At 35.9% G+C, this 17,193-nt stretch overlaps 1 protein-coding gene across 1 annotated transcript in view; it reads right to left on the reverse strand.

Moving 5' to 3' along the window:
• Positions 1-15,259, reverse strand: part of LOC149532663 (snurportin-1 protein) — a 105,710-nt gene extending 90,451 nt beyond the window's left edge. Inside the window, exon 1 of the mRNA XM_089804746.1 lies at positions 14,571-15,259. Coding sequence (XP_089660872.1) covers positions 14,571-14,989 — 419 coding nt within the window. The 5' untranslated portion in view covers positions 14,990-15,259. The remainder of the gene's footprint in view (positions 1-14,570) is intronic.
• Positions 15,260-17,193: the final 1,934 nt, after the last annotated feature.

Below are 17,193 nucleotides of genomic sequence, written 5' to 3' on the forward strand. Positions count from 1 at the left end.
TGCAATGTCACATAACTGCCAGCCTTTCTGCCAATGCTAACTATAACGTTATCTCCCCGGGCCTGCAAGGACACCTGTCACTAAATCACTATCTTGCTATACATAAAAAGTGAGCACCTTGCCATAGCAAGATAATGACCATCGTAGATTCTCATTGATCGTGTGGAAGACATCAATACATTACTTAAGAGAAATATGGTGGGTCCCTTGTCGTTATGTCATTGTTCGTAACCCTCGTGCAACTCACCATAGCGAGATAGCAACGATCTTAGATCCAAGATTGATCTAATGATCAAAAAAATTTATATGTTTTATGGAGGGGGCGTGGGTCCAGGTGCTGTTGTCGCTGAGCTGGCTTAACATGTTGGCACACATATATATTATTTAATTTCCAATGACATCATTTTTTTTTTACCCTGTCGTGTTTTTTATTTTCAGGCATGTCGCTACCTCGCTTCTGGCAAAAATTACAAACTTCCCGATAGCGATATAGCGAGCTCCGACGGGTTACCAAAAAACGGCGCCAAACTTTATTCTTCAGTACCACAACAAAATTCTCCAACGGTCACTACATCGCTATGGCAAACAACCTTGCAACTTTTCATAGCGAGTACGTGACATCCGTAGATCTATGCAAGATCTGACGGCACGGAAAGTTGCAGGCCAACGGAAACAAATTGGAAAAAGAAATATCACAAAGTTTAATCATTTTATTTTGCATTTCCAAGGAGTTTAAATAATACTAAAGATGGGGAGTGACCGTTGGGTGGGCTGAAGTATTTAAATTCAAATTTTGGCGAGAGGCAAAAAATAGGTAACACATACCTTCATTAATTCTAGCATCAAACTCAGCAATATCATCATCTCCTTTGATATAACACTTACTACCAAAAATTCTAAAATACTTAACTGTAGGTGAGTGACCAAACTGCAGTTAATAAGGGGTCTTGTTTTTGTCTTTGCTGAATTGCACTCTGTTCATAGTGTAGACTGTTGTATTCACAACTTCTCTCCAATATGTTTTGGATACATCATTCTCTGCTAACATAGCTCTTGCAGATTCTGTAACTGACTTGTTTCTTCTCCATGCAATGCCATTCTGTTTAGGGGTTCTTGGAGCTGATAACTGTCTTTTAATTCCATTTTCTTCACAAAACATGTTAAACTCATTCAAAGTAAATTCTCCTCCTCTATCTGATCTTAAACATTTAATGTTCATATCAAATTCATTCTCAAACCTATTCTTGAATATCTTAAACTTATCAAATGCCTTAGATTTCTCTTTAAGAAATGTAATCCACATCATTCTAGAAAAACAATCAACTAGAATCATAAAGTACCTTTCACCATAGAATCCTTTAGTCTTTGTAGGACCACTGAGATATGTGTGTACAATCTCTACCTTTGTTGTAGTAGTAAACTTCTTGTTGGGAGAAGAAGTTTTGTTATGTTTAGCCAAAACACACTCCTTGCAAATAGTGTTAGTAGGCTTTACAATCTTCGGCAAATCTCTAACTGCAAACACTCCACTAGTCGTCACAATACTATCAAAGTTTATATGACAAAATCTCTTATGCCATAACCAATTGTCATCTATCTTTACAACCAAACATGTCATTTCAGTATGATTCAGCTGAAATGCATTACCTCTAGATCTAGTTCTCGTTCCAATTACCTTTCCATCTTTATCTTTGATCATGCATGTCTTTTCTGTGAACTGCAACTGATAACCTTTGTCTACTAGTTGTCCAACACTCAAAAAATTGTGCTTTAAACCATCAACAAAGTATACATCCTTAGCGTTAGTTTTACCATCAAGAGTTATAAATCCAATACCTTTAACTTGGGATGCTGCATTGTTTTCAACTCTGACAATTCCTCTATCCTGACTTTTGAGGTCAACAAACTTGTCCATGTCACCAGTCATATGATGTGAACAACCACTGTTAATTATCCAATTATATTTCTTCTCAACCTATGACACCAAAGCTACCTTTTCTGGACTTTCTTCTTTAATTGCTACAAATCCAATTTCATCATCACTGGCACTTAATGCTTGTGCATCAGAATCATTGTCTTCATTTGCATACAAACACTCTCTATCTTTTCTACTTTTGTAATTTCCCTTATACTTTTTCTCTCTTTTAGGACGATGCATAAGGACCATATTCATCACAAGTCCAACATTTGAAAAATTTCTTACCTCCTTTTTTCTCTTTTTACCAGGAGGGCTACTCCTTCAATCTTTATATCTTCCTCAGATCTACTGCTACTAGCAAAACCTCCTCTAGCACTTGTGCTCCTTGATAGAGTAGGTCAAATATTCAAGGCACTGAAAGTTGTCTCTATTTTGGTCAATTCTCTGGTCTGTCTGAGCTCATTCTCAATTGCTTCAAGTCTTCCAAGCAATGACTCCTTTGTGAAATCTTTGGTACAAGATATCAATAAATGTATCATCTGAACTACTGACTTAAATGGTGGTGTTAGAGTCTTCAATATCTTCCATATAACCTCGTCATCTTCTTTGGTTCCTCATTGAGCTTTAATACCTACAGTAATTTCTAATATCCTGCCTATATATGTTCTCTAGAGATTCATCTTCCATCATCTTAGCATCTTAAAATGCACAAATCCAACTTTGTAACCTCGACTTCTTAGAATGTGCATCACCCTCAAAACTATTTTCCAAAGCTTTCCAAATCAAATGTGAAGTAGCAAGTGATTTTACCTGATTGTACTCAATTTCAAGAAGTGCAGTGAATAGTGCTTCTCTAGCTCTGATGTCACACATGAAAAGATCTCTTTCTACCTCAGTGCAAATTTCCAAATCCTTTTCAGCAATGATTGTCTTCCCTAATTTTGTCAAGATCCAATATCCCAGACCCATACACAACAAATGTGTCTTCATCTTTTCCTTCCAGCTGCCATAATTTGTTCCATCAAACTTCGAACTATCTTTCTTGAACATGTTCGCCATGGATCTCCCAAAGTTGTTAAACTTTATCTTCAAGGACCTGATGCTCTGATACCAATTGTTAAAAACAATAGTCCACCAAGATAACTGAGAGGAGGGGGGTTGAATCAGTTATCTGACAATTAAAACATTTATCTTCTTTAAACAAACTTAACCATTCAACCAAAGCAAACATCAACCATAATAAAATGCACATAGATAATTATAACAGATATGTTGACTAGGGAAACCCTTGATCAGAGGGAAAACCCCGGTGGGAATGATGCCCACAAGATGATGTACTAATATAAATATTCCTTGTTAGAGGATGGACCCTGTTAGGAGTCTATTACAACATTTACTACAAAGAGTCCCTATTAGGAGACCTTCAATCCCTGTTAGGAATTGTAGTGCAATGTATGCAAGATGAGCCCACTACCCAAACATGGAATTTCAACTACAAGAAGAGCTCGCTGCTCAAACAAGTAATTTACTATTATGATCTCCTTTCCTTTATGTTGTCAACCGGACCAATTCACTGTCAAACCTTGTAGAATAGGTCACGAACCTCAAATCCAAATATCAAACCTCGGATCACTCAATAAAACCTCGGCAATGAAGTTTCCTTCACTTCCTCACTACTCTGCTTAACTTTGCATTCCGCACTCTCTGTTGCTTATAATCAAACATAAAAACATATCATTCCATACCATCATAAAGGAAAATGTCCTTCCTTTATATCAAGTCTTCAAAACAATTCCTTAAGTCGGGGGTTAGACCTTCCCAATTAATTATTATAGGGCCACATTAAGAACACGTTACACTTAGCGATAACATTGATCTTTCGCCTTGCAACTTGAATAACTCTCTATACATGCAATATTACGATGAGCGAACTTAGCCACATCATCATCAACATGTCTTCTTCGTGTCCTCAATCTCAATTCTCAAAATATCAACTCTGCTAAGAGATATAACAAGTTTACCAGAACATGCCTCTGTAAACTCTATCTCAGAACAGACATCACCAAAACTTACATAACTTATTCTATACTTATCCTTTCTTCATCTGACGTTAATTGCGTATACTAGATACTCAGAAGTATCTCCCATAACCTTGGATAGTGTAAACACTCAACTAATCATTTGTACCAACTTGATCTTTCCATTGTTCTTCTGTCAGATGCCACAGAAAACTACTATGTTGACATCAATGACAAACTCAGTCATGAATGTAACATATCATCATAGTAACATATCTATAGTACTCCCCCATAGGAATATCATCAACATTCATGCTTTCAACCAATCTTCTAACAATCTGCCCCTTGGCATTAATGACAACATAGATGAAAAACATCTAGTTCCAAGAATACCAAAAAAAGACTGTTAATCTTCTTTTTCAAATCCTCTTCATCAATCATTCTCCCCCATTGATATATCTCAATGTGCTTTCTGTCAAACTGTCATTCCATGTTGTTTTTCATGCAATACTTCTCCCCCAGCATAATGTTTTTCATGCAATGTTCTCCCCCGTTGACATCAATGTCAAAGGTTTCAACAACCAACATCTCTACATCAAACTAACTTGATCTTTCCGTTGTTCTTCTGTCAGATACTACAAAAAAACTATCATGTTGACATCAACGACAAACTCAATCATGAATGTAACATATCATCATAGTAACATATCTACAATACTCCCCCATAGGAGTGTCATCAGCATTCATGCTTTCAACCAATCTTCTAACAGGAAGATCCTACTCAATTTGTCATTTTAATTTGTTTCTTCAAAGACGAAAAAATGAGATTCAATGGGAGCATGAGCAGCTTATGGAGAATGCTAAGTTCTTTATAGAGGATTAGCAAGCTCAAGTAGCAGTGTAACTGAAAAAGATCCTTGTTTGCTCAAGCATTGAAGTCTTGTGTAATTTATTGTGGTAAATTAGCTATGAGAATGCAGCCCCTTCTCAGTGGGAGTCTCAACATTTAGTTACTCTTATATGTACTATAATGAGTTCTTCTTTGTGAGGGAGAAGTTCAAGGTGGAATCCCTTGTTAATGAGTTCATCTTAGGGGATTGCACCTTCCCTTGTTAACAAGTTGTTCTCATTAACAAGGGATTCCACCTTCCCTTGTTAACGAGTTGTTCTCATTAACAAGGGATTGCACCTTCCCTTGTTAATGAGTTCTTTTGGCTTCTTTCCCGGAGAGGCTCCAACAGCTTCTTGATGGATCGGCCTCCTTTTGTGACTCATGGCAATTAGGTGTGAACCTGGACAAGACCCGAGTGTTGGTCTTCAACTACTTGAAGGCCTCTCATCTCTACTTCTACTTTCAAGGTAGGGAGATTAAGATCACATCCTCCTATACTTACCTAGCGATTAAGTTCTTTGGACCCCATTTCGGCTTGAGACTCGCCATGCAGCCTCAGGTCAATAAGGGCCTTGGTTCCGTGGCTATGCTTGAGAGGCAGTGCTTTAAACATCACTTCCAAGATACCATGACCAAGATGTCCTTCTTGGACTTCTTGGTCCGACTAATTGTCCTGTGTACAGATGCATATGTATATCCTTCTATATCTGATATAAACTTGACACATATATTTGATTGATATCTAAATACATACATGTGTGTGTGTGTGTGTATATTTACTTTAATCACCACTTTTACTCCATTTATCCTCTCTATCCACTTGAAACACTCCTTAGTGAAATGCTTTGATTTGTTTCACATCTGACATATATCTTTTGATATTCTTCTTTATTTTTCTTTCTCACTACATTAGATAGTTTTCTCTGCTTTACCAATCTGATCTATATCCTCTCACTGTTCTTCACACAACTATATTCATTATCTTTTCTAACTTTTTGAGATTTATATTGTAATTTCCATTGCACTTCATTATGGAAATTAATCGCACTCTAAAAGGTGTATTTTATAGTTTCCCCATTAACCAAAATAACATATATAACTTGTATATTTTAATGAGATCGTTCTTATACTGGAATGACATGTACAGTGTACATAGTTTTATTATTTCTTTGACTATGTACTTTTATTATTTCTTTGACTATGTTTCTGCCAACTCATCCTTACTTCTTCTGTTGTATCTCTCTTGTAGTCATGGTGTTCAGATGTAATTCTGTTTTGTCTCCATCAAATTTAATCCCAGAGATTGGTTGCTGCCTGTCTTTCATCAGGCTCCATTTTCCTCAGTTTATTACTGTTTATATGACATTGAAAATTGCTGAATCATAACTTCTATAAGCTTTGCTTGTTTGAATATTATGATCTCTGCATGATTTAGACTTCATCATATCTTTGACGTTCTTCACTATGAATGTCTTTGATCAACACAGACTGAGAGTCTTGTCACAACCGCAGATTACAACTTGAATTATATTCATGGAATGTATTTGTTATATATTTCGAATTCCATCTTGATTCTTGTGATGCTTGATAAAATATGTTGAGTAGTTCCCTTGTCTTTATGAATTCTGAAACCGTCCATTTCTAATCACTGGAAGTTGCTTTTACAATCTCTGACTTCAAGCTGCCATTTAATATTGCTGCTGTATATCTCCAGTGCTTTGTCACTAATTTCTCTGTTTTTACAACTATAACCTTTTCACTGTAATCATCATGCTGCGTCTTCGCTATTTCAGACTGTCCCATCTTGTATCGTGAGACATGGCAGTCCAGGCTCAATGCAAGCATTTATTTGATTTTGAAAACATGTTATGATATCGTCCAAAACACTTGTGTGCACTCCTTGGGCTTTCATTGTGCTTAGAGTATAAAGTCAGATAAACTTATTACTTGGCGGCAATAATATGTATTTTATTTACAGCAGGAAGATCTGCTATTTATCGACTCTATTTTATGCCATATCTGTAGGAGGCATTAATCCTCTTCTTCATATGATTACTGTAGCTTTATCTTCTATGACATATGAATTCCCATATAGTCATTGTCATTTTTTATTTTTTTCACTTTGACATCGATGATACTTGCAGTAACCGTCGTGTTCATCTTTGACATCAATGACAATAATCCATCAGCATGCGCACAACAATAAGACACACAAAATATACACAAATAATGTTTATTATTGATCCATCAAAACTTACACACTGATAATCAAAAGCCCCTACTCCTGAAAAGCACAACATAATTCTTATAGTGATTCCAACCTCTGCTAACAAATTCTTTTTGAATCATAATCACATACGCATAACAGATCAAGCCGGTAACACATAATAGTTCACGTGGAGATTAAAACTAGAACAGAACGGATCACACACAGAATAAAACTAATTATGTCCCATGAATAAAATAGTCATATAAGCACTCTTTACTCAGAATATCAATCGCTTGAGACCGCTTGCACAACCCTGATCACAAGAACAAATATTCATGCACATACAGCAAATGTAATAATTTGAATCATTGCTATACAATAAAAAAAATTCCTAACTTTAACGTAAGTACAACAGAGATGAAATAAAAACATGAAAACAAAATAAGCGGCAATCTCTTCTATGATAGCAAATACATAACAGAATAATCGACAAAAATAAAAGTATCAAACCTAAGAAAAATTACTGGGATGTTAATAACATTTACCAACAGGATGAAGACAAAGCAACGGTATAGGTAAATGACCATCACTTCATTATAAGACAGTAGAGCTTGACAAACGGTTTGAATAAAAAATAGAATTCATGAAGCTATTAATTTTCATCTCTTGGGCGAGTTCCCTTAGAAATAACCCAATTTTTCTCTGCAACAAAATTTGAGACCCGCCTAAGCAATTCACATGGCACTGAATTCCCAGCACAATTTTTGCAGAACCATTTAAGAGGATGTTGTGAAAAACAATTGAAATTAATGAGGGTGGCAATGGAAGAAGCAGCAGACGCAATTTGACGGCTTGCGGTGCCCTGATATGAACACTGAAAGGATGAAAAACCGACACTAATCCCATCGTTGAAAAGAGAGTATTTATGCTCTTCCAATTTGCTGAAGTCAAGGTACCAGACCTACTTTTCCCTCTGGATTTATCTTCGAGCAGAAAACTCAAGACCACTTAAATTGTTAGAAGACTGCTTGCATCAATGCATAACAGATAATTTCACACTGAAAAAGGAGGGCTCGATATCATGAAACATGCAAAAAGCAGTCCATATATCAAAGGACAGTTACAAATTGTAAAAAGTCACTCATAGTGGGATGGAACAATAAAGATAGGATGCCAATAACAGCAGAAGAAGGGAACTCGATGGTCCACAATATAAAAATATAAAAGAATTGATGACACATGATAAATAAGTGGTGAAATAATAAACTAACAGTAACGACGGAGACCAGTTAGAGGAGGAAGAGGAAGTCCAATCATCATCTCAGTTGGAGGTATGCCCACAATAGATAATGCCAAAATTATAATCAAGACAAAACAATAAGAGTGCTGATTTAGCATCAATTATACAAACCAGCGAAACTATGCCAACTTCCACAGCAAAAAATAAAATAAAACTGACGATATAATATAAATATCTGCAATAACTTGGTCACAACATAATGTTCTAAATCTAGAATAATCAATCTCAGAGAAACACAACTCAGAGAAAACAATCACAGGAAACGACATTGCATAGATACAAAACTACTCCAGACTTTTCAATAGAAAAGACCATTGGAATATAAATGAAACTGAAGTTTTATCGAAATAAGAGATAACACATTGATGCCAAAACATCACAAGAAAATAAATAAAAGAAACTCTCTTGATGATGTTAATCATTGTTATCTAACCTCGCTCTGATACCATGTTAATGTTTTGCTCAGAAAATATTGGATAAACAGCAGATAAGAAAGAGCATAAACAATGCCCAAAAGACACAAAAAATTATCCTGAGAAAACCCTTCCACTTGAAGGGAAAAAATCGGACACCACAATAATATCACTTTTATTGATAATTAAAATGATTCATACAATGTTTCTCGCTTGATGTGATATATATAAAGAATAGATCATTGCACAACTAAAGGTCTCTTCATTTTCCAAATAAAAATTCTTCATATTTCCATATGCATGCCCCTTCGCATGATGCATGACATGTCTCTTTATATAATATTATTTAAAATCTTATTACAAATGTCTTCTTCAGCTGAAGGTGACCATAACAGTCATAACAGTCATATTTCTATTTCAAAAAAACAGAGATAAAGATACCTTGAGACAACATCTTGAGAGATTTGCTCCAATATTTCAATACCTTTGTTGAGCCTTCCCCACCTTTAAATTTTCATCAGATATCACTCCCTTTGATACATTTTATCAAACCGTACTCCAGATTTCTATGTAAGACTAAGTGTGATGGGAATTAGAATATATGTCAACATTATGAATCCAAAATGCTTGATGCTCTGTTTTGCAAATTCTTAATAGTTTTAAATGCTATTATGGAAAACTCACTTCATGCATATCAGGTGGTCATTGTTCATGCACAAAGACATCTCTTTGATGCATTTGGATAACTTAAGGAAATAGTCTAAGTTACCATGGTAACCACCCCCCCCAGACCAGAAAAAGTTTGAACCAGTCCGCAGTTCTGGTCCGGTTTGAACTTGGTTCGGGCAGGGTTCTTTTTTTGCCCTTCGGGTACAATATGGTTCGAACTAGGTTCAAAACCGGGCAAACCAACACCAAAAAGTTCGAACCCGCAGCGAACTAAACCACATGGATGGCTGGAAAGTGCTTTTTTGGGCAAAATTGAAATGTTTTTTGGTGTTAACAACCCTAAAAGTTGTCATGAATTGCTTTTGGTGGTCTCTCATTGTCATTTTATGTTTCCAAACAGGTTATTTTGTTCTAAGGAAGAGCATATAACTTAGAATATTAATAGTTTTTCTGATTTTCATTCCATTAGTTGAACAATGAATGTGAAACAATGATATACTTGAACTTGATATTTATAATGTTTTGAATCTTTAATGTTGAAGTTGATTGAACTATATGATGGTATGATCACTATGAGTACAATTTTAATTGTCTATGGTGTTTTTGTTGTTTAAATGTGTTTATGCTACTATGCTACATTCTAATTTTAACTCATGCTTCATAAATGTGTGTGTGTGTATATATAATTTTTACATGTTTTTGTACTAACGAACCCAAACAAACCCAAACACCTTACCAAAATTTTGACAAACTTGCAAACTGGTTCTCGAGCTTTGAACTTGGAACCGAACTCGAACAGGCAACTTAGGAAATAGTCGATCATATTCTGATAATTATCCTGATTCCTTCTATTCATCCATCAGTGGTTTTAAATACTTTTTAAAGTTTCTAAACTTGCCTATTTCACTCGAAGATTTTGAAAATCTTTCACAAATCTATTGGTGCACATCTTTGGTTTTGAGACTCTCAAGACAAAAAAAAGCATAAGAGATTATCCTGGGAAAACCCTCCCATTTGAGGGGGAAAACCAAGCCACACCAAGAAAATATACCTTGTCTTGATAATAAAAAATGTTTGAGTACAAGGCTTTCACACTAAATTGATTGCAATACACCAAGCGATCACATAAATAGATTGCATTTAGACTCGTCATCTTACATATGAGGGTCTCTTCAAATCCCAAATGCAAGACACTTAAAATTTCCAAATATTCAACATTTCATATTTCCATACGCATGCATCTTCGCATGACATATGGAAAATGTCTTTTATATAATATTATCTTAAATATTATCACAAATGTCTCTTTGAGCTGAAGATGGCCATAACGGTCATAACAAACATATTTCTATTTCATTAAAATCAGAGATTAAGATCTCTATTGCAGCTACAATCTTCAACAATTTCAGCATCATTAGAAATATTTGTTGTAGTTGTAGTTTCATTGGAAACATTTGAAGATGTGGAGGCACTTTCAAACACATTTTCAGAATTAACAACACAATCATTAGAGTTGTCCTTGTGTAATGTGCATTGATTTTTACATCGACACATTCAACAATTTTCTTTAATTTATTGTAGCATTTGTATGCTTTGTTGTGAGTTGAATACCCAAGAAACAATCCCTCATCACATTTTGAATCAAAACTACCAAGACCTTCCTCATCACGCTTAATATAACATTTGCTCCCAAATATTTAAAATAGTTTACCAAGGTTGGCTTACCATTCCACAACTCATAAGGAGTTTTCTGACTGTTAGGCTTGAGTTGAACATGTTAAGAACATAAATTGTTGTGTATACAACCTCTAGCCAAAACTTGTCAGAAAGTTTGATTCGTTAAGGTAGGTTTTGGTCATTTCTTTTACCGTTATGTTTCTTCGTTCAACTACCCCATTCCGTTAAGCTGTCCTGGATGTAGTGTAATGCCTTTTTAAACCTTCATCTTCACAATAAGCAAAAAAGTCGTTAGACAAAAACTCACCACGTCTATTAGATCTAAGGCATTTAATTTCATAGTCAATTTCCTTTTCAGCCTTAGCTCTAAAAAAATTTTATCTTTCAAAGGCTTCATACTTTTCTTTTAGAAATGTTACCCAAGTCATCCTAGAGTAGTTGTCTACAAACAACATGAAATCTCTCATTTTTCAACCTTTTGTTTCTAGTAGGTCCACAAAGGTCAATGTGTATTAGTTCAAGCGGTTGTAGACTTGTATATTCTTTGGGCTCAAGACTTACTCTAGTTTGCTTTCCCTGTTGACACTCTAATGCAGAAGCATCCTCGGGTTGTTAGCAATCCTGCATGCTAGAGGGATCTTGGGTAAGAGTTGTGGACTCGGTCACCAAAGGAGTAGTGCTCGGTCACTATTGGGTGTAGTGTTAGCCGAGGTGCTCGATCATTAAAGGGCTCGGTCGCTCAAGGAGCTCGACATCTACTGTTGCTCGGCACTCACTGTTGTGCTCGGCATGTATTGGTTGCTCGGTACGTGTGGAACTCGACAATGCTTGTGGGAGCTCAGCAATGCTTGTGGGAGCTCAGCAACACTTGTGGTCTTGCTGACGCTCCGCAATGTGGCTTGTAGGATGGAGTTCTTGAGGATTTTCTTGATTGATTTGGTACATTTAATGCATGTATTGGATGATCGTGATGTGGATTGATCTGGGAGTTTGTGTAGACCTATTTGGATCTCGATTGTCTCTCCTATGTGCATTTAATTTGCATTGTAAGCCTTTTAAGCTGTTTGGTATTTAATATCTGTTCGAGGCCGACTTGTGGCTCAACATGTATTTAATGTAAGGGTTTAATTAATTTGTAGCTTACTAGGCCGACTTGTGGCTTAGTTGGGTATAAGTAGGGAGTCCTGTGGAGTCTTTAAGTGATTATTGATCCATCTTGGAAAGGAGGATGAAGTGTAGGAGCAAATTTTAAGAAGGGCTAGTAGCTGAAGCTTGGTAAACCAGGCGATTGCTTGGTGGGCTTGCGAGCACAAATTGAGATTTCCTTGGGGTTTTCTTCCAGAGTACAGATCTAGACTAGCTGGGATTAGTGTGGAGTTGGATCTTGAGGGATCTTGCAAAACTGTTTTGTAATTGTTTTTTGTCTTTAGCCCTAACCCGAAAGGCCTTACAGTCAGGCAAATTGCACGTAAACAGTTATTTTATGAATAAAGAGTTGTTATTTGGTATCAGATCTTGCATTGTTATTGTGTTTTTGCAGTGTGGCTATTTGCTGGGGGATAGGACATCTCCTTTGGGGATTTTCCTTCCTTCCACTAATCACACTGTTTAGACACAACATTTTTACGCGTCACAATCTTAGGAATGTGTCTAACTGGATTTGAAGAGCTAATCTTTACAAGATTATCAAAAATAACATGACCTAGCCTCCTATGCAAACCAACTTTCATCAGTTTAACTTAACAAAGCACTTTTTGCCTTTTACTTCTCTTAAATCCTAAACATTGCAGCAGTACGTTTACCTTCTACAATTACTTTTCCAGAATCAATCTTTCTAATTTCACAACCTTGAACGTTAAAAGTCTATTGAATGGTGATTATCACACAACTGACTCACGCTCAACAAATTATACTTTAAACCATCAACAAACCATACATTGTTTACTTCAACATATCATTTATGCTCAAGGAACCTTTACCTCGAATTGGTATTAAAGATTTGTCTCCAAATTTTACTGGACCACCATTCCAATCTATGAATGTAGAAAACTTGCTTTTGGCACTGGTCATGTGGTTTGAACAACCATTGTCAACAATCCACAATTTCTCTTTTGTAGCATGCAACGTTGTAACTACACATGTCCAAACACATTCAATCAACTTATTCCAAGTACCTTTGCCTTATATTTTTTCTCAGCAGTTCTCAAAACATTTTAATTTTCTTACTGGCCAACACGGTAGTCAGAAAATCTTGACCCTGATCTTGAATTGATCTTGGTCCTTCATCATAATTGAGCAACTATAAAAGGCCAAGGCCTAGGCCTTCTCTTTTGTAACTCATTAAGATCAGGGAGGAGATTAGTTTTAAAATAAAGTAGGAGGAGGCTTGTTGAGATTGTTGCCTTAATGTTATCAAACTTTCAAAGTAATGGTTGAAACTTGATTCATTGGTAGTCGTCATGGTGAATTACTTGTGTTGGTTTGGAGCGTCGCAGGTTTTTACATTTCCTCATCTAGGTTACATTTAAGTTCATGATGAGTTGTTGTAGAAGTAGATGAATCGAAGATATTACTTAATGATGATTCATGGTGGAGCAATTGTCCATACCGTTTGGTACTTGCTAATAATTATTGGGATTGCGAGGTTTATCCACATTGACAACCATTATACAAGTAAAAAGGATATCTATTTTCATTGTTTAGCCATCACTTTGTAAAATGATCATACATTGACAAATATCATAAAAGAGGAAAGACCAACCATTTTTGTTGTAGGGATTGGAATTCACTCCACGTTGCCAGCAGTTTAATGACAAAGATGCTTATCCATTTCCAATGTTTACATGTGAATATGTACAATGATCATACATTGGTGTTGAGTATGAGACAAGGAAGACCAACCATTCTTGTTAAGCGAGTGATACGTACGTTTTCGTAAATGATTTGTGAAAAAATAAAGGCCAAGTCCTCTTTGCTGCTGGGCATGTAGTTTTTTTCCATCTTAACGCCAGTTCTGAGACAAGAAAAATTCAGCAACTCATAGAAAAATTTGTGAAGTCCATAACTTCCAACACCGTGCTAGATACTGTGGAAAATTGATTCCAAATTTCAGAAAAATTGATGCGCCATTTCTCACTATACTGCTTGAGGATGCAAATGAAAAAATGCTTGATACGTTGAAGGATACGCTGGTCACAGCCCCCGACTTGCAACGGACTGAACGTAACCTCTCTGCCAAAGGCTATCGAAAAACTTTGGCAATCTAAAAATGAAACTTTGGGTGAAAATAATTTGCCCTTAAAATTACAGAACTCGATATAAGGAAACGCCACATAGCATCCCCTGTTAAAGATTTCGCGCTACAGCTATATCCAACCTACCTCTCGAAAACGAGAAGGGGCCCTGAATTTAAAACATAACTGCTCTGAGGTTATTAACGAAAAAAAAATCCAAGTGCAAGAGTCAAATCCTTACCATTCTTGGTTAAGGCGGGGTGGAATATCGACCATCCACTCTGGCAGCATAAATTGGCGAGAGAACCAGTGGCGTGCGCTCGCCCCCTTGAGTTTTGTGGCCTCGTGTGCTTCGATCTTATCAACTGCCTTGGAACTTCCCGACGACGTGGCCTCCTCTTCCTCTCCAGTGTAATATACGTCCCATTCATCAATCCTCGCGTCGTTCACCACATCGTCTAATGGCTGCTGCTGCTCAGGAATATGCTGGTCGTCTTCTTCAGGTGAAGAGGAGAGCAAGGCGGAAGCGAGGCGCCTTGCTTGAAGCTGTGAGTCCCGGCGGTTGTGGCTCTGACGCTGCAAAGCCAATTCTCTGCGCTTCTGTTGATCGGACAATACGCGCTTGTGAACTCGGTGCAACGACGTAACAGGTCCGGCCATGGATAATTTGCAAGGAGATCTACAACCCTGTCAAAGACTTGCAGAGGTTTTGCGCGGCTTGCTTCCCTTCAGTCCTCCAAAATTTTCAAAAGTTACAAAATTTGATTCGGTAACTTAAATTTATATTTTTATAATGAATAGCCCATGTTCTATTAATTAAATATTAAAGTTGTGTAGGAGGATTGGGATATAAAATCACTCTCTCATAATAAACTATTTATCAAAAAATGGTATAAGCCACTTCAGGTTGCAAGAGAAGTGTCAAGGGATGAGGATCATGACAATTATCAAAACCTCATATATGAGCAGGGATAAGAAAGTGGTAAGGCAAAGACCACCCATCCCATCAACATTATCATCTTTTTTCATTTACCCCTCATTCATACGAGGCAAAATAGGCAAATGAGGAAAGGACCATTTGGAAGAAGTCGCAATGTAATAGAGAAGATATATTATTATCTTATTTTGAAATAGATAACATAAAGATTATTGTTAGGTTAGAGTTACTATTATTGTTAGTTCTACTATTATGGTTGAGGTTAGTGTTAGGGTAAGGTAAAGGTTAGTGTTACGAGTACAAGTAGGTTCATCAATATAATTAGGGTTAGTGTTAACAATTAGTATTACAGTTATGGCTAGTATTGGGGTTAATATAACAATTAACTTTAGTACTAAACCTAGAGCCAATGGTATGGTTACAATTGGGCGAGTTGTTTTAAACTCGGAAGTATTTTTATGTGAACAATTATAATTACAATTATAGTTAGTATTAAGGTTAGTGCTTGGGTTTTGGTTACATTTAAGATTATTGTTAGGGTTAGTGTTACTATTAAAATTAAGGTTAGTGATATTGTGGCAGTTAGGGTTATTCTTAGGGTTAGTGCTCCTATTACGATTAAGGTCAATGTTATTGTTATGGTTAAGGTTAGTGTTAGGGTAACAATTGGGTCAAATGTTGCAACTAGGATTAGTGTTGAGGTTGTTTTTACAATTGAGGCTAGAACTAATGTCAGTATAACAATTAACTTTATCATTTCACTTAGGGTCAATGATAGGGTTATGGTTTCAATTAAGATGAATGGTTTAAACTTTAGAGTAGCATAATGTTGATTATTACAATTAGAATTTGGGTTAGTTAATATTTGTGAATAGTAATATGTTAAGGGTAGAAAGATTATTATTGTTAGATATAAAGTTAGGGTTAGAGATATAAATTTAAAGGTATCGTTGGGGTTAGGGTTAGAAATATAGCATCACATTTAACCTTAGCACTTAACCTAGGATCAATAGTAGGAACATGATTATAGTTAATTTGAATGGTTTAAAGTTATGATTAGTACAATGTTAACAACAATAATTAGAGTTAGTGTTAGGCTTAGGGTTATGATGAGGAGTCAAAATTACAGGTAGGTTGAAAGTAAGGTTATGGTTAGGAATAAGATACATTATATTTACATTTTTAATTAGTGTCATATTTAGTGTAACATTAAAGGTAAAGAATAGGGTGAGGGGTTAGGGTTATAATTAGTAATATGGCGAGGGGTGAACTAAGATTACTTGATGGAAAGTAGAGTGTTGAGTTCATATTAGTATTAAGTTTTAGAGTATAGGTAAAGGTATGTGTGATGAATATCATAAATGGTCAAATTAGTTTTGGTGTTACGGTGTAATGTTTAGAGTTATAAATAGTAATATGTCAACATCTTTAAGGGTAGAGAAATGGTGAAGGAGAGGGTTATGGATAGGATTGGAGAGAATAACTTAATGGTTAAATCGTATGTACTGTTAGCATTACAATTAATTATAGAGTCAGTTTGAGAGTAAAATTATGGACATAGTTAGTGATAGAATGTAGGTTTAAGAATTATGATTAGGACAGAGGTAAGAAATTGGGTTTCAATAGGGATACGATGAAAGATGGAATGTAAGGTTGTAGATAACATTTAATATGGTTATCATGAATGATAGCATCTAAGGTTATTTAATGTTAGTATTATGGTAGGTTTAATTGAAGGTTGGGATTTGCATTAATGCTATTGGAATAATAACTAGGCTTACAATGAATATTATCATTAGGATTAGGATTGTGGTTAGAATTAGCATATGGGTTTGAGAGAAAATTGAATGCCCCGCATATCATGCAACATGTCTGTTGAAATTAAAATCATCCATTTTTATGGACACACACTTCTTAAAGCCTTCAC

This window comes from Cupressus sempervirens, chromosome 10 (genome assembly GCF_028749045.1).
Source record: "Cupressus sempervirens isolate cs-2001-9-10 chromosome 10, ASM2874904v1, whole genome shotgun sequence".
In the NCBI taxonomy this organism is placed as follows: domain Eukaryota; kingdom Viridiplantae; phylum Streptophyta; class Pinopsida; order Cupressales; family Cupressaceae; genus Cupressus; species Cupressus sempervirens.